Source organism: Mirounga angustirostris, unplaced genomic scaffold (assembly GCF_029215605.1).
Source record: "Mirounga angustirostris isolate CCGP_5_RB_7025 unplaced genomic scaffold, mMirAng1.0.hap1 SCAF_14, whole genome shotgun sequence".
Taxonomy (NCBI): domain Eukaryota; kingdom Metazoa; phylum Chordata; class Mammalia; order Carnivora; family Phocidae; genus Mirounga; species Mirounga angustirostris.
In genome coordinates, this window is record NW_026991722.1 from 75989316 (window position 1) to 76015105 (window position 25790).

The following is a 25790-nucleotide window of genomic DNA, read 5'->3' on the forward strand; positions in this document are numbered from 1 at the left end:
ACAGATAATTCCATGGAACAAATCTCTCTTTTCCATGGATCTCCTATGAGTGTATGTTTTCATTAGAGTTGAGGAGAAGGAGGGGTTTAGCAAATGATTTTACTCCACCATGAAGCTTAGACTATGCTCCCAACTCCCTCTTTCCCAATCCTGTATTCCTCCCTGTCTTCTCAAACACTTCTAAAGGCCATGCAGTGGAAACATAAAGGAGGTAGGCAAGTTAAATGGGTAGGTGTGAATTCTGTTTAGGAGGTGGTGATTGGGGACAGAGCCTGGGACCTCCCTGATTGGGCAAGATCTGTCCCCAATCTTCTGTGTAAGGCAGTTAACTTTGATAGCTGGAATGGTGCTAGGGAAGAGGCCAAAGCCATAGATTCTAGTCTCATTAGTCCGTGTAACTCACTGCGTGCTCTCAAGCTCCTTAACCCTAGTGTACAGTTTTTCTGAAGGAAGTTTGTGTAATGATCTAACTGATCTTTCCCAAGTCAATATCCCTCTATCATCCAGCTTTAGTCTACTTTCTAGTCTCTCATTCCACAGTTAGTGAGCATTTATTATATGCTGAGAACCTTTATCAAGAACTGGGCAGCAGGAAAGTGGAGATGATGCCTATTGTAAGCTTATTTTGTATGCTTGCATATTAATTGGGCAGAAGCTCTGTTTTTCTGTCTCTGAACTTAGCCTGGTGTCTGGCACATACCAACTGCTCAATGAGTGTGGACAGATACCCTGTTCTCATGTACTGGGAGTCGCGATTCTATTCAATTCTCATTGCAACAAAACACTTTGAAAATCTCATGAGTTCCAGCCTAATTTCTCAGGGTCTCCATTTGGTTTCCTTTTCTTCCTGTGGAACCCTGAAAAGTGAATTTTAGCCTGCCATAACTTAAATATGTGGTTTTCATGCCTGAAAGCCTATGGCAACCGAAGCTCAGCATATAGTGATTAGACAGGAATTCCATAAAAACTTTCACTAAATCATAGAGGCTGTATTGGGAACTATTGGAAGCTATTAAAACTGTAAATAAAACAATTGAAAACTATAAAAAATATAGTTACACAATGTGATGATATCTTTGTACTCAAAATGATGCTGTTGAAAATTAGATAAATTTACTATTATATTCACTACTACCTTATTTGAACTTTTAAGTCTCAATTTATTCAGTTATTTCAACAATTTGATCAACTTCTTCAAGGGTATAGGCCTTCTATATCATAGAAGCATTTATCAGATCAGTCTTTCTGGAACCTCAGAAAATATACTGACCATTTCATTTTAGCAATTGAATATTCAGTAGTGAAGCATTTTGAAAGAATATGTTCCTCTCACACTACCCCCCACCCCCTGAAAAACACTGAGTGAAATGGACCTTGTGGATGAGCTGAAGAATTTCTTCTTATCCAAAAGTGTTTGCTTTCTTTTTTGCTGGAAAACAGTGCCTAACTTAGTCATTTAGAAGAAGTACCTAATTATAAAGCCAAAAGAATGCAAAGCCCTGCTTATCAGTTTCTTTTAGAAGATGAGATAGTGAGTGATAAGGTTTTCTGTTGTCCCACCTTGCTCTATTATTCGGCTTTTTAATTGGAGAATCATTGTCTGCCCCCTCCCTTTTCTGTTTTAATAGGAAACCTCCATTTTAGAGGAATACAATATCAATTGGACTCAGAAGCTGGGAGCTGGAATTAGTGGTCCAGTTAGGTAAGAGACGACATGCAAAACTATGGCAGAATTGCTCCGCAAAGGGCCATTTGACATACATTGTACAATAGAAGCATCAGGTGTGCCAGATTTGTGAAATAGCCTTAATTTAACAAGTGGACATATTTATATAAGGCTTTTCCTCATCCATTTAGAAATACATTTAAGTGACTGAGTCACCTGGTCTGTAACATAGAATCATTTAAGATATCGAGACTGGGGCACCTGGGTGACTAGGCTGGTTGTGTTTGACTCTTGATTTCGGCTCAGGTTATGATCTCAGGGTTGTGAGATCGAGCCCTATGTTGGGCTCGTGCTAGGTGTGGAGTCTGCTTAAGATTCTCTCCTTGCCCCTCTGTCCCCACCCCCTCATTCTCTCTGTCTCTCTCAAAAAAAAAAAAAGAAAAAGAAAAAGGATATTGAGACTGTGGAGCTACTGTGAGAGTTGCCAGCAAAGGCCATCCTTGGCCATTCCTTCCTTGGCCTTCTTCAGGTTGCTCCCACATGGCTCAGGAGCTGAGGCCTGTGCCGGGAGAGTGAGATGGCTTTTCTGCCTCTCCACCTGCTAGCCCTAGGGGCAAGTTTGTTTGGATGCACCCGGATATATTCTTGATTAGAAGTACAGTTCTAAAAGAACAAACCTATTAAATTAGTTTTCAGTGTAACGTAGATGATTTCTGATTGATTTTTTTTCCTCCAAATCTAGAGTCTGTGTAAAGAAATCTACTCAAGAACGGTTTGCACTGAAAATTCTTTTTGATCGTCCAAAAGCTAGAAACGAGGTATGACCCTTTATTGCCTTGATTTGCCTAAATATTGGAAGTGCCTACAGATTATTCTTTTTACAAGTAAGGCAGCTTCCTGGAGGGAATACAGAGATGCACAAAGAATTTTATATCCACATTTACCCCTTTTCCCTATTCCTGTCATCATTACAAAGTGGTCCCATATCTGTCAGTGCCAAAGGCTGTCAGTCTTCCTTCCTTAAAACCACCTCTTGTTCTTTTTCAATTAATGTGGTTCTTATACCCTGAAGTATTCAGGTTTACCTCAGCTTTTACTTATTGGCCAAGTTCCTTGAAGAGTGGAGAATGGTGACTAGTGTCTTGTAAGTGTGCTGCAGGAGGGTTGTGAGGATGTGTTTCTAGTTCTAAAAAATACACATTTGTTTTAAATCATCTGGGTGTGGTGATGACCTACTAGTAACATGTGCAGTGGAGGACGTATTCTTTTGCTTAGAGATACATGAATAATTTCTGAAACAAAATGAGTTATTTGCCAGATTTTTCATTTGCTAATGGGTGGGGCAGTAGAAGTAAATCTGTTGGTGAGGTGATACGTTTCCTCTGTTCTCTTTAAGGTACGTCTGCACATGATGTGTGCCACACACCCAAATATAGTTCAAATTATCGAAGTGTTTGCTAACAGTGTACAGTTTCCTCATGAGTCCAGCCCCAGGTAAGACTACATGGGGGTCATCACCACATGTCCACCTCTCTACATGTAGGTCAAGGTGTAGTGGGGTTTTCCTCTCTTTTGTGCTCTCTTTCCCCCTCCCCCTTTCTCTCCATCCCTCCTTCTCTTCCTGCCTGCCTGCCTGTTTCCCTCCCTCTTTCTCTCTTCTCTTCTTTTTATTTTGGAAAATTTCAAACATTTGTAAAAGCAGACAGAATTATGTAATGAATCCCCAGGTAGCCATCACCCAACTTCAACAGTTGGGTTGGCCAACTCATTGTCAGTCTTGTTTCATCTATGCCCCACCCACTCTTTGGGACCCCCTGATTATTGTGATTACTTTCTCTTAAAAAAAAAAAAAAAGTATGTAATGTGGAATTAAAATAGATTCTATTTCAAATTAGTGAAAGGGGACCAGATATTACTAGGCACTGGCTTAGAGTTGATATGGCAAAAAGCTCTTATTGCTTAGTCTGACATTCCTTTTAAAGGAATAAATCAACATTATTCTTTTAACTGCCAAATGTTTGGCAAGCCCACTGGGTGGCATTCTAAGTGTCTTCCAAGGGATTCAAAGTTAAATAAGGTATGATTTCTTCTGGGGACTGGGATGTCAACCTATCTTCATAGCAATGTGATAGGCACCAAGGAGAGGCATCCATAAGATATTTTGAGCTTACAAAGGAGAAGAGAGCTGCTAACTGTAGGCTGGGGAGGTGAGGTGTCTCACAGAGTGGTTATGTGGGGGCTAGGACTTGGTAGGATTCTTCCAGGTGGAGAAAGAAGATGGATTTGTAAAAACAAATGGGAAATCATAACTATTTCTTAACAACTGTGCTCTGTTGGTGAAAGCATTTGGATAGAAGCTGGAAGCATTTATATCAAAGAATGGTAACCAGAATTCCGATTTTTTTTTTTTTTTAACAACATGAGAATTTTTGCTTTTCTTTAGTAGCTGTGTAACCCTGTCCAGCTGTCTTGCTGGGTATGCTGTGGGTCACATGGAAAACTAGTATAGTGGGGAGAAGGAGTGGAGAGAGACACGCAGACATAGATACAGACATAGACAGACAAGGAATGAGAGTGAATACCAAGGTAGCCCACACCAGCCAAGTGACTTGAAATTCATATCCTATACAAAGTCATATTCTGTTTTCAATGCACTTTCTATCTAGCTGCCCTAAATATGATACTAAAACATGTCACTTAAAAGATCACCCCTGGGGCACCTGGGTGGCTCAGTCGTTAAGCGTCTGCCTTCAGCTCGGGTCATGATCCCAGGGTCCTGGGATCGAGCCCCACATTGGGCTCCTTGCTCAGCGGGAAGCCTGCTTCTCCCTCTCCCACTCACCCCTGCTTGTGTTCCCACTCTCGCTGTCTCTCTGTCAAATAAATAAATAAAATCTTCAAAAAAAAAAAAAAGATCACCCCCCCCTTAACATCTAGTAATAACAAGTTAAGTCCAGTATCTTCAAAAGGATCATTGTCTTCAAAACTTAATTATTTTACTCTCATTTTAGCGTCTTAGAAAATTTTAGGTGAGGGGTATTCCTTATCTATAGTGTCCAGTTGATAGTGACAAGGGGTCCAACTCCAAGGGGCATGGTAGGGCTAGACTTAGGAAGTAGTTACACACTTTGTAGATGAGGTATCTTTAGGTTAGCTATTTGATGTTTCAGTTTTTTTTTTTTTTTAACTTAACAAAATCAAATGCTTTCAAACAGGGCTCGACTCTTAATTGTAATGGAGATGATGGAAGGGGGAGAGCTATTTCACAGAATCAGCCAGCACCGGCACTTTACAGAGAAGCAAGCCAGCCAAGTAACAAAGCAGGCAAGTTAACCCCGGGTACCAATCAAACTGCCAACAATGTTGGTTAACAAGCACAATTTCATTGGGGGGAATAAAAGAAAGCTTGAAGAAAAGCTCTATTTGATCTCTCATTGCCTGCTTTGTTATGTAATCAGAAAAGATGCTTTGACAGGAGAAATGTGACCCCTTTTATGCTTGGGGGGGGACTGTATTTTTAAGTGGTTGTCAATTGATTGCCTATTATAAGATTTAAATAAACTCTGGAAGAAAGGTAATCTTTTAATTCCTCTGTAGACTGTAGATATCTTTGAGTATGTAGCATTCCAAGCAGTGTTGGACTTTGAGATAAATTGCTGTTGATAACACCTGAAAGATTGTATGGGATAAAAATATCTTCTGGGACAACTGTATACAAGATACTTTTTGCTTCTGAGTCACCTCATCAGATTTAATAGAATTCTAAGGTCTCTGTAATTCTGGGTTATTCCTGATTATAGTCTCTCTATTTTGACATCACATTTTATTGCTAGAAAAATGATTTATGTCACAAACAATACTAGGAATCTAACGAAATAACCTCTTGAGGAGGTGACAAGCTAACTCCACAAGGCTTATCTTCAGGCCAAGCAAGCAAGGCAAAAAGCAGGAAATCAGACCTCAATTGGTTCTAAATACAAAATTCTTCCAAATTTTCCATGAGCCTCAAGCATTCTTCCCTCACTTAAAGCAAGAATTCCTATCAAAAGTCTCTGCTCACTGGGCCAGAGCCCCTTGTGGCATTAGCGGAAGACTTGGCCCTCTGGTAGCGCACTAGCTGAGCTTGTGAGCGCCGCGGCCAGCCAGTGGCCTCAGCTTCAAGCGCTAACAGTGTGTGGGAGCCTTAAGCATTTTTGGATGCCTCCTTTCTGGTGGGGGGGAGCTGATATTTGGAATGCCAAGACAATTCCATACTGAGAGTTGAAGAACAGGTAGAATTTGTTCTATTTAATTTTAAAAATTACATCTTGTATTTTTCAAAGATTTCAAATATTAGGATGTGCTCTGAGAATCTCATATAAAACAAAAACCCTTCCAACCCACCTAAACAGGCGACATTTCATTTCAGCAAATGGGATGAGCAAATTGGAATATCAGGTGGAAAAATGCAGTTAGCAGCTTCCCATTTTTCTTGAAGGCAGAGCCTGGACTTGAACCCCCGGACAGTGCGGAGCCAGGTGTTAGTGCCCACTGTCCTGCTAGGGGAGCCCAGGCCCGCTGAAGACTGCCCGGCACAATGTTTACGCTGCCGTGGTGGGTGCATCTCAGAGGAGTGGAATTGGAAGCATTTCGTCCTTCCCATTTCGTACAGGGTTTAACTGTCCGTTTACTTGGACAAAGAAGTGTTTTACTGTTTTATTTATTTAGTTAGTTTAATGAAATACAGGTTGCAGCTAAACTAAGCTGAATTCATTTCTATTTCTTGGTACCCATCAGTTTACTTGGGCAAAGAAGTGTTTTACTGTATTTATTTATTTGTTTATTTATTTATTTAGCTTAATGAAATACAGGTTGCAGCTAAACTAAGCTGAATTCATTTGTTTCTTGGTACCCAAAGTCTTACTTAATTTCTGCTGTAAAATTGAAAACCAACCCCAGTCTTAATCGACTTAATTAAGGATTTTTTTTTTTTTTTAATATCCTGAGTTCTCTAAGCTAGGGGCATTAAAGAGCTATCTTTTCTAAGACATGGTTGCTCCATTGTGTCCTTTTCCAGATAGCTTTGGCTCTACAGCACTGTCACTTGTTAAACATCGCTCACAGAGACCTCAAGCCTGAAAATCTGCTCTTCAAGGATAACTCTTTGGTGAGATGACTTGTTTTTCTGCCTTTTAGTGCTGCCACTCTCAACACAGTTCGGGAATGGGTGTGTAGGTGTAGATTCAGAGCTCTCTGAATCCATGGTGAAGAGGCTTTAAGCCAAAGTGCTTCCAGCAGCTTACTTTCCCCACTTGTTTACTTGCTAGAGGCTCAGAGACATTCTACTATACCCCTGGCATTGATAATTTTGGATGGTACTGATATACATTTGTAAGACTTAAGATTTTGGATATGATTTGGGGGTGCTTTGGAAAGGGGCAGGAATCTATATGCTGTTAAATATTACCTTGAAGTGTAATAGTTGTATTTGCCGTTCATTAATGCTGATAAGGTGTTTTTTTTCTCTCCAGCCCCTTGTACCATGTCCCACCAAATAAGTTGCTCTGGCAATCTTGAAGTTGATGCTAAAAGTGAAATCACACCCTGGATTGCAGATGATGGGCCAGTAGATAGAGCCAGGGGGCACTTGGTTAAGATCTTGATTTTAGTACTGCATATACCAGTCATGAAACAAGGCCAACTATGAGTGGATAGAAATTCTTTACCTCTGTGTTACTAAGAAAAATTCCTCAGTATGAATCATTTCTCCAGATGTGAGGACATGTTATTCATAGGCTCTGGTGTCAGCTAGAAACTCGTGAGAGAGAGCACAAGATAACCTGTCTTCCACCTGGATTTTCCTTTAGTGTTTACTGAGAACTCTGGAGCAATGACTCCCATTTGTTTTATTTCAGGATGCCCCAGTGAAGTTGTGTGACTTTGGATTTGCCAAAATTGACCAAGGTGACTTGATGACACCCCAGTTCACCCCTTATTATGTTGCACCTCAGGTAAGCATTTACTCTTTCTGCCACAGGATGTGTCACCCGGCTGTCTGTAGACACGTTCTTCTCTTCCACAGCACAAGTGGGCATGTATTACCAATGGGAAGGGAAGAACTCAGCTTCAGAAACCTACAGTCTGCTTAACTAGATGCAGGCATTTTATTTTAAAATCAACTTGTTTTAAAAACAAGGTATGATTTGTATACAATAAAATACTCATGCTTTAAGTACAGTTTGATGAGTTTTGACAAATAGATACTCCTGGACGGACACCACCACAATCAAGATATGAAACATTTCTGTCACGTCAGGAACTCTTATGTATCTTTGTAGTCAGTTTGCACCAGGTAATCACTGATCTACTTTCTGTCATTATGGGTTAGTTTTGCCTGTTGTAGAAATTCATATGAATGAAACTCATGTACCTGTTGTGTTTCACTTCTTTTGCTCAGCATGTGTTTGAAATTCATCCACGTTGCTGCATATATCAGCAGTTAGTTCCTTTTTGTTGTTAAGTAGTGTTCTATCATAGAGGACTAAGCCATGTTTGTTTATCCATTCACTGACTGATGGCCATTTTGGGTTTTCTATTTTTGGCTATTATGAATAAAGCTGCTACGAACATTCATTTACAAGTTTTGGGGGACATCTTTTCCAAAATGGTTGTACCATTTTACCTATTCCCCAGTAATACATAAGAGTTGCAGTTGCTTCATGTTCTTACCATCAATTCATGTTTGTTAGTATATATAAGTTTAGTTTTTCTGGTAGGTCCATAATATTATTTCATTATGGATTTAATTATAATGCTTTCTTAATGGTTACTTTTGAGTATTTTTTCATGTGTTTATTAGACATTCTACTGTGAAATATGGGTAAAACATTCTCTTGTGAAGTATGGGTATAAATCTTTTGCCCATTTTTGGTTTTATAATTGTGAGGTATAAAAAGTTCTTATTTTCTGGATACAAGTTCTTTGTTGTATATATGTATTACTTTTTATTGCTACTGTGATGAATTGCCACAGACCTAGTACCTTAAAGCAACACATTTATTTCCTCACAGTTTTGGAGGTTAGAAGTCTGAAACGGTTCAAGGTGTTGTCAGGACTGTGTTCCTTCTGGAAGCTCTAGGGGAGAATCCATTCCCTTGCCTTGTCCAGCTTCAAGAGGCACTTGCATTCTTTGGTTGGTGGCCTCCTTCTCCATTTTCTTTCTTTCTTTTTTCTTTTAAAGGTTTTATTTATTTGTCAGAGAGAGGTCACAAGCAGGGGGAGGGGCAGGCAGAGGGGGAAGCAGGCTCCCCATTGAGCAGGGAGCCCGATGTGGGGCTCCATCCCAGGACCCTGGGATCGTGACCTGAGCCGAACGCAGACGCTTAACTGACTGAGCCACCCAGGCATCCCATCTTTCTCCATTTTCAAAGCCAGTACCATAGCATCTTCCAGTCTCTCTGACTCTGACCCTCTTGCTTCCCTTTCATAATTGTGATTACATTAGATACACCCAGATAATCCAGGATACTTCCCCATCTCAAGATCCTCCATTTAATAAAATCTGCAAAGTCCCTTTTGCTGTGTAGGGTAACATATTCACAGATTCCAGGGATTAGAACATGGATGTCTTTGGGAAGCCATTATTCTGCCCACCACATATATATATTATGAATATTTTTCTCAGACTGTGGCTTGCTTTTCAGAATAGCAGCAGTTTTTTATTTTTAAAAAAATTTTAAATTTTTGTTAAAGTTAATTAATTATATTATTTTTAAAAGATTTTATTTGACAGAGGGAGACACAGTGAGAGAGGGAACACAAGCAGGGGGAGTGGGCGAGGGAGAAGCAGGGAAGCTGAGCAGGGAGCCCGATGTGGGGCTCGATCCCATGACCCTGGGATCATGACCTGAGCTGAAGGCAGATGCTTAACGACTGAGCCACCCAGGGGCCCCAAAGTTTATTTATTTATTTAAGTAATCTCCATCCCCAACGTGGGGCTTTAACTCACAACCCAGAGATCAAGAGTCTCATGCTCCACTGACTGAGCCAGCCAGGCACCCTAGAACTTTTTTATTTTGATCAAATCCAATTCATCCCTTTTTTTTTTCTTTTGAGAGAGAGAGAGGGAAAGAAGAGAGGATCAGATGGAGAGGGAGAGAGAATCTCAAGCAGGCTCCATGTCCAGCATGGAGCCTGACATAGGGCTTGATCTCACAACCCTGACCTGAGCTGAAAACAAGAGTTGGATGCTTAACCGACTGAGCCACCCAGGCGCCTCTCACCCATTTTTTTTTTTAAATGGTTGGTGATTCTAAGAGGTCTTTCCATACCCATGTACATGAAGATTTTTCTCATGGTTTCTTATTAAAGGTTATAGTTTTAGCCTTTTTTTTTTTTAAAGATTTATTTATTTATTTTAGAGAGAGTGTTAGCGAGCAGAAGGGGGAGAGGGAGAAAAGCAGACTCCCACTGAGCGTGGAGCCTGACTTGGGGCTTGATCCCATGACCCTGAGATTATGACCTGAGCCGAGATCAAAAGTTGGATACTTAACCGACTGAGCCACCCAGGTGCCTCCCCCCACGTTTTTTAAGTAGGCTCCTTGCCTGGCACGGAGCCCAACACAGGACTTGAACTCATGACCCTGAGATCAAGACCTGAGCTGAGATCAGGTGTCAGATGCTTAACCAGTTGAGCCACCCAGGTGCCCCTATCGTTTTAGCTTTTACCTTTTGGACTGTGATTCATTTGACGGGTGGTGTCTCTGTGTGTGTGCGTGTGTGTGTGTGTGTAAAATAAGGGTCAAAGTTCTTTTTCCTTATGGATGTCAGGTTTCCACATCATTTGTTGAAAAGAATAACCTTGTGTCATTGAATTACCTTACAGTTTTGTTGAACTGAATTATCTTGCAGTTTTGTCAAAAATCAGTTGACCAGGGGCACCTGGGTGCCTCAGTCAGTTAAGCATCGCACTCTTGATTTTGGCTCAGGTCATGATCTCAGGGTTGTGGGATGTAGCCCTGAGTCAGGCTCTGGGTTCATTGCAGAGTCTGCTTGAGATTCTCTCTCTCCCTCTCCTTCTGCCCCTCCCCACCTCGTATGAATGAATGAATGAATATCTTTAAAAAAATCAATTGACCATATATGTGTTAGTCTATTCTATTCTGTTCTATTCTGCTTATGTATCTATCCTTACTGCTATATCATGTGGATTACTGTAGCTTTATATTAAGTCTTGACCTCGGATATCAGATAGTGTAAGAAGTCCTTCAAATTTATTCTTTTTCAAAATTGTTTTGATTATTCTGAACCCTTTGCACTTTTCTGTAAATTTTACAATTCACTTCTCTATAACGGAAAAAATCTCCTGGGATTTGATTTGGATTGTGTTTAATTTGCTGATGAATTTGGAGAAAGTTGACCTCTTAACATTATTAAGTCTTTCACTTGATCTTAGCCAAAAGGCTGAGGAGCGATCATTATTAAGTCTTTTAATCAGTGAACATGGTAGATCTCTCTATTTAGGTCTTTAATTTTTCTCAGAAATATTTATATTTCTTAGTGCATAGGTTTTGTACATACTTTAAGTTTATTCCTATATTTTATATTTTTGGATGCTGTTAGAAATTATATTTTTAACAATTTCATTTTCCAGTTGTTTGTTGCTAGTTTGTAGAAATACAAATGACTTTTGATCCCTTGTATCTTGCTAAATTCACTTATCAATTATAGTAGATTTTTTGTAGATTTGTTAAGATCTTCTACATACAAAATCATGGTTGTCTGTGAATAATGACATTTACTTTGCTCTTTCCAGTATGTTTGCCTTTTATTTCTTTTCCTTGCCTTATTGTACTGGCTGGGACCACTAGCTGAATATAAGGGATTAGAGCAGACCTCCTTGCCTCATTCCTGATCTTAGAAAAAATGTTCAATCTTTTACCATTAACCATATTAACTATTACATTTTTGTAGATACCCTTTTTCGGGTTGAGGAAGTTTCCTTCTATCCTATTTTACTGAAAGGGAATGTGTTAAATTTTGTCCAATGCTTTTTCTGCATGTTAGCCTGATAATATATTTTTCTTCTTTATTTTGTTAATATGATGAATTAATTGATTTTTTAAAAGATTTTATTTATTTATTCATCAGAGAAAGAGAGAGCAGGAGCAGGGGGAGCGGCGGGCAGAGGGAGAAGCAGGCTCCCCACTGAGCAAGGAGCTCGATGCGGAACTCGATCCCAGGACCCTGGAATCATGGCCTGAGCCGAAGGCAGATGCTTAACGCACTGAGCCACCCAGACGCCCCACAATTTACCAATTTTTAAAAATATTTTTGGGGGATGACTGGGTGACTCAGTCATTAAGCGTCTGCCTTCAGCTCAGGTCATGATCCCAGGGTCCTGGGATCGAGTCCTGTGTCGGGCTCCCTGCTCGGCAGGAAGCCTGCTTCTCCCTCTCCCACTCCCCCTGCTTGTGTTCCCTCTCTCACTGTGTCTCTCTCGGTCAAATAAATAAATAAAATCTTAAAATATATATATATATATTTTATGGGCTCAGCTTTTGGTTTCCTATGTGTAAGAAATCTTTGTCTCACCCAAGATCACCCAAGATTTCCTCCTACAAGTTAATAGTTTCACGTTTTGCATTTATATGCATGATCCATTTTGATTTAATTTTTGTATAATGTATGAATATGAATCTAAGTTCTTTTTTTTAGCATTTGGATATCCAGTTCCAGTACCATTTGTTGAAAAGGCTATCTTTTCTCCATTGCATTGCTTTTCAATCTTCATCAAAGATCAATTGAATGTGTATGTGTGGGTTTAATTTTGGTTTTTCTGTTCTGTTCCAGTGATCTCTTTGTCTTTACACCAGTACTGTACTGTCTTGATTACTGTGGCTTTATAATAACTTTTTTTTCTAATAACTATTGAGATAAGGTAGTGTTAGCCCTCCAACTCAGTTCTTTTTCATAGTTGTTTTGGCTATTCTAATTTCTTTGCATTTCCATATAAACTTTTTTTTTAAGATTTTAATTATTTATTTGAGAGAGAGAGAGAGAGACAGAGAGAGTGACAGAGAGCATGAGCGGGGAGGAGAGGGAGAAGCATGCTTCCCGCTGAGCAGGGAGCTTGACACGGGACTAGATCCCAGGACCCTGAGATCATGACCTGAGCCAAAGGTAGATGCTTAACCAACTGAGCCACTCAGGTACTCCCATATAAACTTTAGAAACAGCTGTTAATTTCTACAAAAAAGCCTGCTGGGATTTTGACTAGGGTTGTTTTAGAGGTATGGTTCAATATGAGGACCCTGACATCTGAACAATACTGAGCCTTCTAGCCCATGAGCAAGCTGTATTGCTCCATTTATTTTTGCCTTTAGTTTTTCTCAGCAATATTTGTGTGGTTTTCAGTGTACAGGTCTTTCCCATCTTTGTTAAGATTTATTCTATGGTGCTATTATAAATGGTATTTTCTTTTTCAGGTTTAATTAATTCGCTTTACTCTTCTTGTATAAAAACACTATGTGGTGGCCATAGCTGGAGCCTGGGTCCTCCGCATGGAGACTCTGATGTGGGTCTTTACAAGATGGTCAGTGAATTCCTGACAGGGAGACTTGGTGAACACAGTCTCTTTCCAGAGTGTTGGGGTAAGGCAGCTGTAGGTCTTGGAGATGGCATCGAAGGTTGCTTTGGCAAAGTTGCCCCTGGTGACACTGCAGCCCCTGGCTGAAGTGTGGCAGTTGTCAACATCTGCCATCGGCAGCTTCGTGGGCATGGGGCTAAGACCATAGCGTGGGTCTGGGTGTGAGAAGGAAGCAGACCAGTGCATAGTTGCAGCATCCTGTCATCCTGCAAGGAATCTGCGGGGTATGCCAATATTGTTCCCCCAGGGGTCTCGCTGCACAGGACAGTGGAGAGCTTGGCCAGGATGATGGCCCCATGGATGGCAGTGGTCACCTCCTTGAACACTTAACACCCAGACCAACATGACTGTTATAGTCCTTGATGGCAACAAGTACCTTAAACCTGATCCACTGGCCAGCACTGGTCTGCTTTTATACAGGCATAAGGGATGTTTATGTCTCCAGGAAAAAGTCCATGATCTCGGATGCCTTGATGGGCAGGAAGAAGAGTTAAATCTCTTCCAAGGACTTGATCTTCATGTCCTTGACCTGGGCAAAAACTCATAAATTGCTGGTTATAAGAGGGAAAGCAGGTTTTTGCAAGTTTGTGTTTTCTGGAGGGTTGGGTTTTTTGTTTTGTTTTGTTTTGTTTTTAATTGTTAACTGCCAGTGTCTGCTCTCCTTCAGCATTCTTTTTCAACATTCTTTCTCAAGCTGTAGGTCATTTGGTGTGGTTTTCAGTAAATTGTCCCCTTTGGTCTGACTCTGACAGGTATTGGAGGCACAGAGAAGGCATCAGAAGGAGAAATCTGGCATCATACCTACCTCGCCAACACCCTACACTTACAACAAGGTAGGGGAAGAGATACTTACCTGTACCCTTCAGGTATAGCCCCTCTTCTCCTGTGGGGTGTTTGTGGTTCTTTGGGAATGAATTCTTTGGAATTCTAAGGGAATTCTTATCCCTTAATATTCCTGTCCAAAAGGCTGGCAACAGCCACACATGCAGAAGATTCCTTGGAATTCAGGTTTTTTTGTCTGATGAAATATGAAATAAGTTTCTTAACAATTGAGGTTTTGCAGCAGTAACCAAGGGCAGTGGTCACCTGTAGGTTATTTATTTGGATAGTTGTAGTCCACTGACCACATTTAAAAGACGTGGTTGTCTTGCCTTTTTTGAGGTGGAGGCCATTTCTGGGAACATTCCATGGCCATTTATGATACTGTTCTTTCTTCCTGTAAAATACCCAACTTAGAAGTGTCTACAACACAACAGCAAGTGTTCCTGGTCTTACAGTTCTCAGTCTGTAGCCTGCATATCAAGCATTTCTGTTCTAAAACACAAGAGGATTAGGGCCTCTTAAAGCAGGTCCTGGAGTCGCTGAGTAGATCAGAAAAAAAAAATGATGCTTCCTGGGGACTCCTGGCTGAATATAGATGACAGAGAGGGACCTGAGGGTGGTAAAAAGGCAGTAGGTTGGCTCTTCTTGGGTCCCACACTTTAGGGCCCCACATGTTCCTATAGCACGTGCACACACGTACACACAGGCAAACGTCAGAGAGAACACCCAGGCTCCTCTGCCACTCAGGACCCTGTGCTCTACCCTGTCACTGGCACAGTGTAACCAAGAACCCAAAACATCTACTTTCATGAGTAATACTGGTCAGTCCCCAAGAAATCACTGCTCCACACCTTCTTGCCCTACAAACTCAAAATCATAGTCAGCTCTACTCTTATGTAGTGAAGGTTTGAGGGCTGTGCTGATTACAGCATCAGAGTCAGAAACTGCTTCCCGCTTCTTGATGCATGCAGGAAGTGAGTGGTAGAAGCATTTAGATGACGTTAATTTACTTGCGAAAATTTTCTCAGCATGAGTACAATGGATTCTTGTATGATATATTATTTTCCAGTAGTATTTTTGTCTTCTTTTCCTGTTCCATTTTGTGAACCCCTAGTGGTGCTCATGAATTAGCATGGCATTCATAAAAATTACACACTGCAGATGAGTAGCCTGTTGGAATAATAAACAGCTCATATGACTTTTGAATGTGTATATATATTAGTCTAGAGATAATCCTCTTTATATTGGCAACTAAGTCAACACTGAATGCTACATTTGCAAATAATATTTTAACAAAAATCTGTAATAAGATGTAATTAAATTTTTGGAAGTCAAATAACTACATCAATCTTAAAAAATAGTATCAGTTTCCTCATGTGGAAAGTGAGGGATTTGAACTACTTTTTTTTAAAAGATTTTATTTATTTATTAGAGAGAGAGAGTGAGCACAAGTAGGCAGAGTGGCAGGCACAGGGAGAGGGAGAAGCAGGCTCCCCATTGAGCAGGGAGCCTGATGTGGGGCTCGATTCCAGGACCCTGGATCATGACCTGAACCGAAGGCAGGCGCTTAACCGACTGAGCAACCCAGGTGCCCCAATTTGAACTGTTTTTAAGATTCCTTTCACCTCTATAATTTTTTTTTTTAAAGATTTCATTTATTTACTTGAGAGAGAGAGGGAGAGAGAGAGCATGAGCGGGATGAGGAGCAGAGACAGAAGCAGACTCCTTGCTGAGCAGGACCCCGGGATCATGACCTGAGACAAAGGCAGATACTTAACCAACAGAGCCACCCAGGCACCTCACCTCTATAATTTTATTTATTTATTTTTTTAAAAGATTTTATTTATTTGACAGAGAGAGACACAGCGAGAGAGGGAACACAAGCAGGGGGAGTGGGAGAGGGAGAACAGGCTTCCTGCCAAGCAGGGAGCCTGATGTGGGGCTTGATCCCAGGACCCTGGGATCATGACCTGAGCTGAAGGCAGACGCTGAACGACTGAGCCACCCAGGCGCCCCAATTTGAACTATTTTTAAGATTCCTTTCACCTCAATAATTTTTTTTTTTAAGATTTCATTTATTTACTTGAGAGAGAGAGCATGAGCCGGGTGAGGAGCAGAGGCAGAAGCAGACTCCTTGCTGAGCAGGACCCTGGGATCATGACCTGAGCCAAAGGCAGATACTTAACCAACTGAGCCACCCAGGCACCTCACCTCTATAATTTTATAATTATGTTCTGTAGCATGGGTCATGTCGTCTACAAATACCCATTAGTATGATGCAAAAACATGGGTGGGAGTACCTGAGACATCCCATTTTCTAGGCTTCTATCAGCAGGACACAGCTGTGGTATGGCGAGAGCATGTGGCCACAATGGTAGACTCCCTGGGCTGCCTTTCTCAGGCAGACACTGTTTTTATCCTGTGATTCAAGACAGGCTTGAACTGAAGCCTCTGAGGATCCAGTTTCTGAGGCAGGTAGAACTGCATTTAACTAAATTAGGAGTCCTTTATTAATAACCATGCTGTGATTATAGCCCATGAAGGCACCTAATACCTACAGACAAAATAGTTGGTGGCAGTTTTCTTTCTTTCATATCTTCTCCAAGAATGGTGTGTGGTCCTGGAAATGGGTACAGCGAGTCCATCTGTGGCCAAAGGAGTGCTTTTAGACCTCTTGTTCTTCCCTCTACTGCCTCTTCCTGCTTTGGGCCTTTACAAAATGACTTATGCTGTATTATGGGGTCAGCCTACCTGTGTCTTAGCTGCTTTGTGCCTGCACCCTCAACCCTGCCCAGATTGACAGTGTACATGTTTCCCAACCAGCTGGCTTATATCTGTTATTTCTTTGGCTGGAGATGAAGTATCCTATACCTGTACCCAAGGATCAGCTAGTAGCTTGGGCCTGAGCAGTGAGAATAAAAGAGACTGTTTATTTCACCCTAGACTGGCCTTGTATGCTGGTGTGTATATATGTAGTGTTGGTGGCATAGAAAACCTATGATAGAAAGAAAGGTTGGTTCCCTTAAGACTTCCTGAAACTTTTTCACTCTCTGTAAAGTGATTTTTGGAGATACCAGCCTGTGTATGTTAGGGGCTGTTTCTGGGCTGGTCCTGGGGGCTTTATTTTGGGGCTGTGCCTCTGCTGTAAGTGACTATTTTCATTTTCCTTTCAGAGCTGTGACTTGTGGTCCCTAGGGGTGATTATCTACGTGATGTTGTGCGGATATCCTCCTTTTTACTCCAAACACCACAGCCGAACTATCCCAAAGGATATGCGGAGAAAGATCATGACAGGCAGTTTTGAGTTCCCAGAAGAAGAGTGGAGCCAGATTTCAGAGATGGCCAAAGATGTTGTGAGGAAGTGAGTCCCCAGGCTGTGGGGTGGGGAGGCCAAGGAGGCCTTAAGGTGGTGGATCACAGGGGAAAAGTCTTTGGTTTCCCAGGCATGCTCCTTCTCATTGGCGCATCATAGAAATCTTATCCCTGGAGCCTGAGATGAGAGCTCTTCATGTCCACACCTTGGTGAAAATGGAGCTTTGCTCCCTCTTGTCGCATTCTTAGAATTTGTCCCCAGGGTTGCGAACCCAGGTGCCTTGGAGCATTAATTTAGGACCTTAAATGGTAAGCCCCATGGTGTGCCGTTCCTGCATGTTAGCCAGTCATGTGGAGCAGACATGGCGTCAGGAACTGAACTCAGGCTAAGATGACAAGGACATTTTGGCTTTTCATTTCTTGGCTGCTGTGGGGGGTAGGTGGCTGATTGTATGGGCCTCTAGCCTCCCCAACTGCTAAGACAGATTTAGAAGGTTTAGTGCTAGTGAGTGGGTGAGGGAGAGTTGACAGTCAGAATCCTTTGGTAGCTGAAGGACTAGGTAAGAAGTCAGACCTAAATTTGACGTATATTTGCTTTTCCTGCCCAGCTGTGTGGGAGTCTCAGCTGCCTGGGATTTGGGCACTCTTCTGGTATTCCTACTGCTTGGTGTTCACTGAGTCATTTTTCTCTTTTGGTTTCAGTTTCTTTATCAGTAATACGAAGATAAGCATCAAAGGGGGAGTGCCTAGGAGCTTTCTCCTGACAGTACAGCCATTTCTCTATGGAGATTACTCCCTTTCAATAGAGAGCTTGTCCTGTTGGTTAAGGATCTATGTATATAAAGACAGACTAGTTTCTATAACATACAAGTAAAAGTTTTTAGGAGGGTGGAGACAATGTTTAAAGCATCACCTATCTTCCCATGCTGTTTCCACACTGTATTCTCAGCTACTTAATCAAAACATCAATATCCTCCAAGTGGTTCTTTGTCAATTCTTTTTTTTTTTTTTTAAGATTTAATTTATTTGACAGAAACACAGCGAGAGAGGGAACACAAGCAGGGGGAGTGGGAGAGGAAGAAGCAGGCTTCCCGCCGAGCAGGAAGCCCGATGCAGGGTTCCATCCCAGGACCCTGGGATCATGACCTGAGCCTAAGGCAGACGCCCAGCAACACAGCCACCCAGGCACCCCGTTTGTCAGTTCTATAGAATATATTTCCTGTCCCTAGAGCAATATTATCTTCTTTCAGCTTTGGGATTCTTTTCTAAATAATCATTTCTTCAGAATCTGAAGCTGTTTGTTCAGAATGATCCAGAAGGTTGCAGAGAACCTGAAAGAGCAAGTACACATGTTGTCCTGACTGACGTTTACAATGAGAGGATGTGTAGTTGGAAGGAGGGGCTAAAAAGCCCAGGGAACATGCTGAGGTGGGCCATGAATTGCATCAGCATGAATGGACAAGATGTGAAGAAGTAGGATCAAAAAGCAGATGGTACAGAGAAATACATTCGGCTTAGAAGGAAATGCCATCCCCTTATCAAAGACTTTAGATTTTTTGGCTTTTGAATGTTTCTGGAATAAAGGGTTCATGTCCTGCCATATGGTGACATCTAACAGTTTTATCACAAGTAGCAACCTGGATTTTCATAACCACATGACCCCTCAACTAATTTTGTAGCCACTGTCAGCCAAAAGAGCACTTTGAGTCCCTTTTGGAAATTGGAGTCCACTGTCCTAAAAACATGGATGTGGAGATTCAAGTCTCAGGAACTATAAACTATATGTAGGCTTATTGAACCTGGAACTCAGTCTGAAGTATCACTGGGTTAAGCCTTATCCTGCCATTTTTATCTCACTCTGTCTAGTGTAGAAAGGACTACCAAAGGACACAGTGCCTTCACCACTAGGGGTTAGGTACTAGATCCCCACTCCTGCCTGCAGATGGAAAGCCTGTGCTTGTAGGAGTTGGTCGAAAGTCAGAAGTTGGAGCTGTTTATACTAGAGCCAGGAATTTCCTGGCCTTCTGGAAGCAGCTATGCATGGCAGCCCTGTTGGCCTTTTCTCCACAGGCTCTTGAAGGTCAAACCAGAGGAAAGACTCACCATCGAGGGAGTATTGGACCACCCGTGGCTCAACTCGACTGAGGCCTTGGATAATGTGCTACCCTCTGCTCAACTGATGATGGATAAGGTTTTGAATGATACTTACTTTGTTCACCAAAAAGGCTGTGTTGAGAAGGAATTCTGGGACAAGGCTCAGGGAGGGGTCAAAGGCAGAGCAGAGAACTCAGTCTTTCCCAGAGAGACATCCCTGCTTTCCTGAAAATCAGGATCTGAAATAAAAGCTTCTTTGCATAAAAGACCAGATCAAGGCCCGGTAAATATACACTAAGTGAAAACTCAAACCCTCCATATTTGTGCTTTGGTGTTGGGGGGCACAGAGTACTATGAGACAACCTCCCTTCCCCCGAGGGGCTTAAACAAGACTGGAGAGACCAATTTATGTGAAACAAGGAGGGAACATTTCAGACATCAGAGCTTTGCATGCTACATTTTCTACGAACGCTATGGGAATTCAGAAAAAGAGAACATCTTTGAAGGGCTGTAATTAGGGAAGGGTTCCCAAAGAGAAGGCAAAACCCCTCATATTTATTAATTACTGCATGGCAGTTTTTAACCTATTCACATGTTTAGGCATGAGCTGCCTTAAAGAATTTGAGTAGACAACAGGGGTGCCTGGGTGGCTCAGTCGTTCAGCGTCTGCCTTCAGCTCAGGTCATGATCTCAGGGTCCTGGGATCGAGCCCCGCATTGGGCTCCCTGCTCAGCGGGAAGCCTGCTTCTCCCTCTCCCACTCCCCCTGCTTGTGTTCCCTCTCTCGCTGTGTCTCTCTGTCAAATAAATAAATAAAATCTTAAAAAAAAAAAAAAAAAGAATTTGAGTAGACAACATATGTGGCCAAGTGCAGTGAGCAACAGGAGCAAACAATTACAGACAGAAGTGCATCCATGGGGAAAACCACCTGGCTTCATTAATGGGAAGTCAGTGCAATACATGTGGCAGGGCCAGGCTTTGAAAGCACACAGAGGGTCTTAAGTCTTAGTAGGACATAACTGAGAGGCCATTGTCAATTTTGGGGAAGAGATTCGCCACAAGGAAGGTATTTAGGGATGGTCAGCCAGACTTGCAGACTTGTCAACCTAAGACTTCTGCAGTAATTGACAAGCCCGGGAGCAGCTCTGGGAGCAGAGAAGTAGAGACAAGTGAAATCTTTTTTAAGATTTTTTTTATTTATTTGATGGAGAGAGACACAGCGAGAGAGGGAACACAAGCAGGGGGAGTGGGAGAGGGAGAAGCAGGCTTCCTGCCGAGCAGGGAGCCCGGTGCAGGGCTCGATCCCAGGACTCTGGGATCATGACCTGAGCTGAAGGCAGATGCTTAACGACTGAGCCACCCAGGCACCCCAGGCTCAGTATTTTTGAAGACAAATTTCTACAATTTGGGGTGACTTACTAGATAATAAGGGGACAATGGGTATCATATCTAGTGATACCATTAACAAATAGAGGGAAATCAGGATCGAGGCTGGTTCAGGTCAAGGGAAGTCTCTTAGGTTTTAGATATTGCTTAGATGGACATGCAGACGAATGAGATGTGTTGTGTGGGACCGCAGTGTGGCTGAGAGGTAAAGGCAGAGACACAGGCATATGCTTTACCTACTTAGAAGGGAGGGGGACTGAAGTGTAAGGAAGAGTAAGGGAACAGGAAAAAAGAATTCTTTTTTTTCCTAAAGATTTTATTTATTTGAGAGAGAGAGCAGGAGCCAAGGGGCGGGGAGGGACAGAGGCAGAGGGAGAAGGACAAGCAGACTCCCTGCTGAGTGGGGAGCCCGCCATGGGGCTCATTCCTAGGACCCTGAGATCATGATCTGAGCCAAAGTCAAACGCTTAACCAACTGACCCACCCAGATGTCCCAGGAAAAAAGAATTTTTTTTTTTTTAAGATTTTATTTACTTATTTGACAGAGAGAGACACAGCGAGAGAAGGAACACAAGCAGGGAGAGTGGGAGAGGGAGAAGCAGGCTTCCTGCTGAGCAGGGAGCCTGATGTGGGGCTCGATCCCAGGAGCCTGGGGTCATGACCTGAGCTGAAGGCAGACGCTTAACGACTGAGCCACCCAGGCGCCCTGGAAAAAAAAAAATCTAAGACCTCCCTTAGTTTTGTTGGAGTATGGGAAAGAAAGCTGGAAGGAACAAAGTTCTCTGCCATCTCTGATTTGTGTGTGGTCTCTTTCTGGTTTAAATATGCCTAGTAGTCCAGAATTGGTTTGATCAGTCCAAAATCTTAAGGGATTGCTTAGATCAGCACATGAGGGTTACAGTGTGGCTTTCCTCAAGATCTTGGAATTGAAGAAATAAGATTGCTTTCTAGAGTTACTGTAGAATTAGTATATAATTAAGCCAAATATGGATATGCGAATCTTAATGAGAAAGAGTGGCCCCGAGGCCCATAAGGTGGAACTGCAAGGTGACAATATATTCCCATTTTTAAAGAAATTATGGGGTCATGATGTGAGTTGACTAACTTTGTAGAAAAATGGCCACATATGCAGATGTTGAATAGTGTCCATTTAAGCCCTGCCTAGGAGATGGAGCCTGAGCTCCAATAGGGTATAGCCAGAGCCAGCGATTACAGTTCCTTTAAATGAGTTCAAACTCTACCTGATCTAATCACATGCTTAACATGGAACTACTTTTTAAAATTGTCAAATTTTATTGTTGAAATTAATACAGAGGTATGTATTTTTATAAAGCATAATTTCCTTTTCATTCCTCTGCCTCAGTCTCACCCCTCAGAGATGAGGTAATCTCTGGCTAAGTGTATCCTTCCTAATCTTTTTCTGGGGAGACACACATATACTCACAGTTTGTCCTTTTTTAAAATATAAACATAGGATCATCTTTTTTTTTTTTTAAGATTTTATTTATTTGTTTGAGAGAGAGAATGAGACAGAGAGAGCATGAGAGGGGGGAGGGTCAGAGGGAGAAGCAGACTCCTGCCGAGCAGGGAGCCCGATGCAGGACTCCATCCCGGGACTCCAGGATCATGACCTGAGCCGAAGGCAGTCGCTTAACCAACTGAGCCACCCAGGCGCCCCTAAACATAGGATCATCTTGTTCTTAGCTTTCTGCTGATTATTTACCTGCCTTAATTGGTCTGCCCATAGTAAGAGCTCACACTAGTCATAAAGACACAGGCTTCAAAAGTTCTAGACTCCATGACAGTTATTTCTCATGGTAAATTAATTGACTTGTAGATGAGTTCCTGAGATCTACCTGCTTACCATGTGAAGTGCTTGGGGTTCTGAGCCATTGGGGCTGAAGTGACTGTGCACACCGTGGGGGCAGTGAATAAATGCCACTGTGGGGGGCTTCTCGGGCAGCAGCTTACCAGCCTTTTCCCTGATGTACATGAATGCCTCTCTTTACCCTTGCTCTTGCCAATGACTGTGAACATGACTCTTTTTAGTATTTCTTACTTGCATTTCTGTCCCTGTGCAGGGAGGAAGGGCCAGCTGTTGTATGGCCCTTGGTTTGCCTGGTATTCCCTGGGCTTGCTGATCCATGAAGAATGCTCTGACTTATCAAAATTTGTGTCCTGCCAGCATAACAGTGAAATTGCCTTCTTAGTTCTTGGAGCTTCTCCTTCACAGTTTCTTAGATTAGCTTTTTAGGTGCCCTGAAGTGAGTGTGAAAACTGATGATAGTGTTTACATTCAGGCGGTGGTTGCAGGAATCCAGCAGGCTCACGCGGAACAGTTGGCCAACATGAGAATCCAGGATCTGAAAGTCAGCCTCAAACCCCTGCACTCTGTGAACAACCCCATTCTGAGGAAGAGGAAATTACTCGGGTAACTGAGCTTATTCTGTGGATTTTCCTTCATGGCTGGTATGGCTGAGTGCAGGGTTCTGAAAGGTTAGCCAGGGGTTTGCCGTTTTGCTGCCTCTTAAGAGGGTGGAAAGGATAAGCCCTTTAAATAGCATCAGAAGTTGGAGACACTCTGTAGTTAATTATTTATCTGAAACATGTGCTGCCTTATGCTTTAGAGTTAACTTCTGCGGAGAGTTGGTTTCTGAGGTTTCACCTTGTTATTCCCTCTCTTCCAAACTTTTAAAGCACCAAGCCAAAGGACGGTGTTTATATCCATGACCGGGAGAATGGAGCCGAGGATTCAAATGTTGCCTTGGAAAAGCTCCGAGATGTGATTGCTCAGTGTATTCTCCCCCAGGCTGGTAAAGGTCACGCCATTTATGAATGTTCCGTGTGCGTGCGTGCGTGCGTGCACATGATAGAAGGAGCAGTTTAATATGAGGTGGTCTTTCTGATCTTTGTGTTATAAGAAGATAAGTACATTATATAAATTATTTTCTGCCCACTAAAAAGAGAGGGCAGTGGGAACTCAGAAAGGTGGTAAGTTCTGCCCCTCCTTTGGTTTTCTGTGAAACCGCTAGTTGAGGTTTAATTACCAGTGTCTGGTGCAGCGTGCAGTTTTGTGTTTTCTTAGTTTGTTAACGAGGGCACAGGACAGAAGAGGAAGAATGGAAAATGTGGACAGGGTCACGATCAGCTTGTGAAGGTCAGAAAATATTTCCAGAGCCTTTAGAGTGCAAGGCTATCATTAACTTGTGAATATGAAGAGAGTACCTCCCAGAAGCTCAGAAGTGGCCCCTGCTGCTTTGTGTGTCATGGCCAGAGTGTGACTTGTACATGTCTCCTTTTGAGTGAGCGCTTTCTTTTAGTACAGTCTCTCTTCACTCAGTGGGGTGTAATGGGCTCTTCTCAGCAGATGAATGAGATGCCTAAGTAGGAAGCCAGAAAACAGTCTAACTTCCTTAGGTTTTCAGAGAATTCACATAGTGCACTTAGATAGCTTCCAAAGTAAGAAATGAGCTTAGGAGAAAGAAAGTGGTCCACTCAGCCTTTTTCTCCCTTCTTCTCTTGGTCTCTTAGATTAATCATGTGTTTTTGCTTAGCAGCAGAGACTGACTCTGCCTACTTCCCATACCCTAGTGCTAAGACCCCGGGGACATCAGAGGATTTGTGTGAGGCTGTCAGAGTAGAAGAGTGCAAAGCCCAGAAGCGACCTATATGTAATGTAGGGACTGGTAGTAACAACAGCGTCAAAAGTTTGCACCTTTACTCATCACTTCTCAATAAGTTGGAGATTGTGTCCTTCCATCTCTGACATTTAAAATCCCATGATGCCACTGGAAAACACAACTTCTTCATCTTTATCAACAGGAGAGAATGAAGATGAAAAGTTGAATGAAGTAATGCAGGAGGCTTGGAAGTATAACCGGGAATGCAAACTTCTAAGAGATACTCTGCAAAGCTTCAGCTGGAATGGTAGGAAAATACTTCTTCCTTTCTCCATGGATGCAGAGAAGTGATTATGTGTAGAACATGGACGATCTCTGGGGGCTCAGCTGGGGCTGTTTTGAAGTGAGTGAGGCTAGAGAGTGAGTGGGGTATTATGGGACGGGGGTTACTCCTACATTAACTGCACAGGCATATCTGGACGTCTGGCCTTTCACTTGTTTTCCAGAATTCAGATAAACTGTGTGCTGCAGATTCAACCCTGTCATACACCATATGGGTACCTTATTGGGTCCCTGTCAAGAATCTCACCTCCACACGTTTGGAGACTGACTGACTTCTTTTTTGCATTTCAGGTCGTGGATTCACAGATAAAGTAGATCGGCTAAAACTGGCAGAAATTGTGAAGCAAGTGATAGAAGAGCAAACCATGTCCCATGAATCCCAATAATGACAGCTTCAGACTTTGTTTTTTTAATAATTTGAAAATTATTCTTTAATGTATAAAGTAATTTTTATGTAAATTAATAAATCATAATTTCATTTCCACATTACTTAAAGATGCTGTATAGATTTAGATACAGGACTTATTCATAGTATAGTTCATTTGTTTGTTTTTAAGAAAAGCTCAGTTTCTAGAGATATACTATTACTCTAGGACTGTTTTCTCATATGTTTGTAAGATGACAGATGGTATTGTCAAACAAGATTATTTTATTTGTAATAAAGTGTACAAAACCATTTGCCAGTGGTAGACAAAGGACTGACTATACTGACCTGTTTAGTAAACAGTTGAATCAAGTACTGTGCAATCTGGTTTCACTTGCCCTGTGTATTTGCTTTCTGCACGATTGGTAGATTACCTCTGGTGCCAAAAAATTTTTGTGGATCCATACTGCAGACTGCCTGCTGGAACCCACAGGATGCCAACTCCCATGATGGAGGAGGCAGGGATCTGAGTCCTCATTTTTCTTGTCCCTGATTATTT

The 25790-nt window shown here is 42.1% G+C and overlaps 1 protein-coding gene and 1 pseudogene across 9 annotated transcripts in view; one reads left to right on the plus strand and one right to left on the minus strand.

Moving 5' to 3' along the window:
• The window catches only part of MAPKAPK5 (MAPK activated protein kinase 5), a 36938-nt gene extending 11251 nt beyond the window's left edge, over positions 1-25687 (plus strand). For 4 of the 9 annotated variants that reach the window (XM_064578400.1, XM_064578398.1, XM_064578395.1 and 1 more), the window contains 13 exons: positions 1629-1702; positions 2409-2484; positions 3063-3160; positions 4882-4994; positions 6727-6812; positions 7561-7656; positions 14045-14125; positions 17288-17475; positions 19497-19617; positions 23206-23336; positions 23603-23724; positions 24728-24832; positions 25159-25687. In XM_064578400.1, coding sequence (XP_064434470.1) covers positions 3075-3160; positions 4882-4994; positions 6727-6812; positions 7561-7656; positions 14045-14125; positions 17288-17475; positions 19497-19617; positions 23206-23336; positions 23603-23724; positions 24728-24832; positions 25159-25253 — 1224 coding nt within the window. In that variant the 5' untranslated portion in view covers positions 1629-1702; positions 2409-2484; positions 3063-3074 and the 3' untranslated portion in view covers positions 25254-25687. The remainder of the gene's footprint in view (positions 1-1628; positions 1703-2408; positions 2485-3062; positions 3161-4881; positions 4995-6726; positions 6813-7560; positions 7657-14044; positions 14126-17287; positions 17476-19496; positions 19618-23205; positions 23337-23602; positions 23725-24727; positions 24833-25158) is intronic. The other 5 variants (XM_064578402.1, XM_064578403.1, XM_064578404.1 and 2 more) reach the window with 3 other exon arrangements.
• On the minus strand, positions 13028-13815 carry LOC123853075 (small ribosomal subunit protein uS5-like; annotated as a pseudogene).
• Positions 25688-25790: the final 103 nt, after the last annotated feature.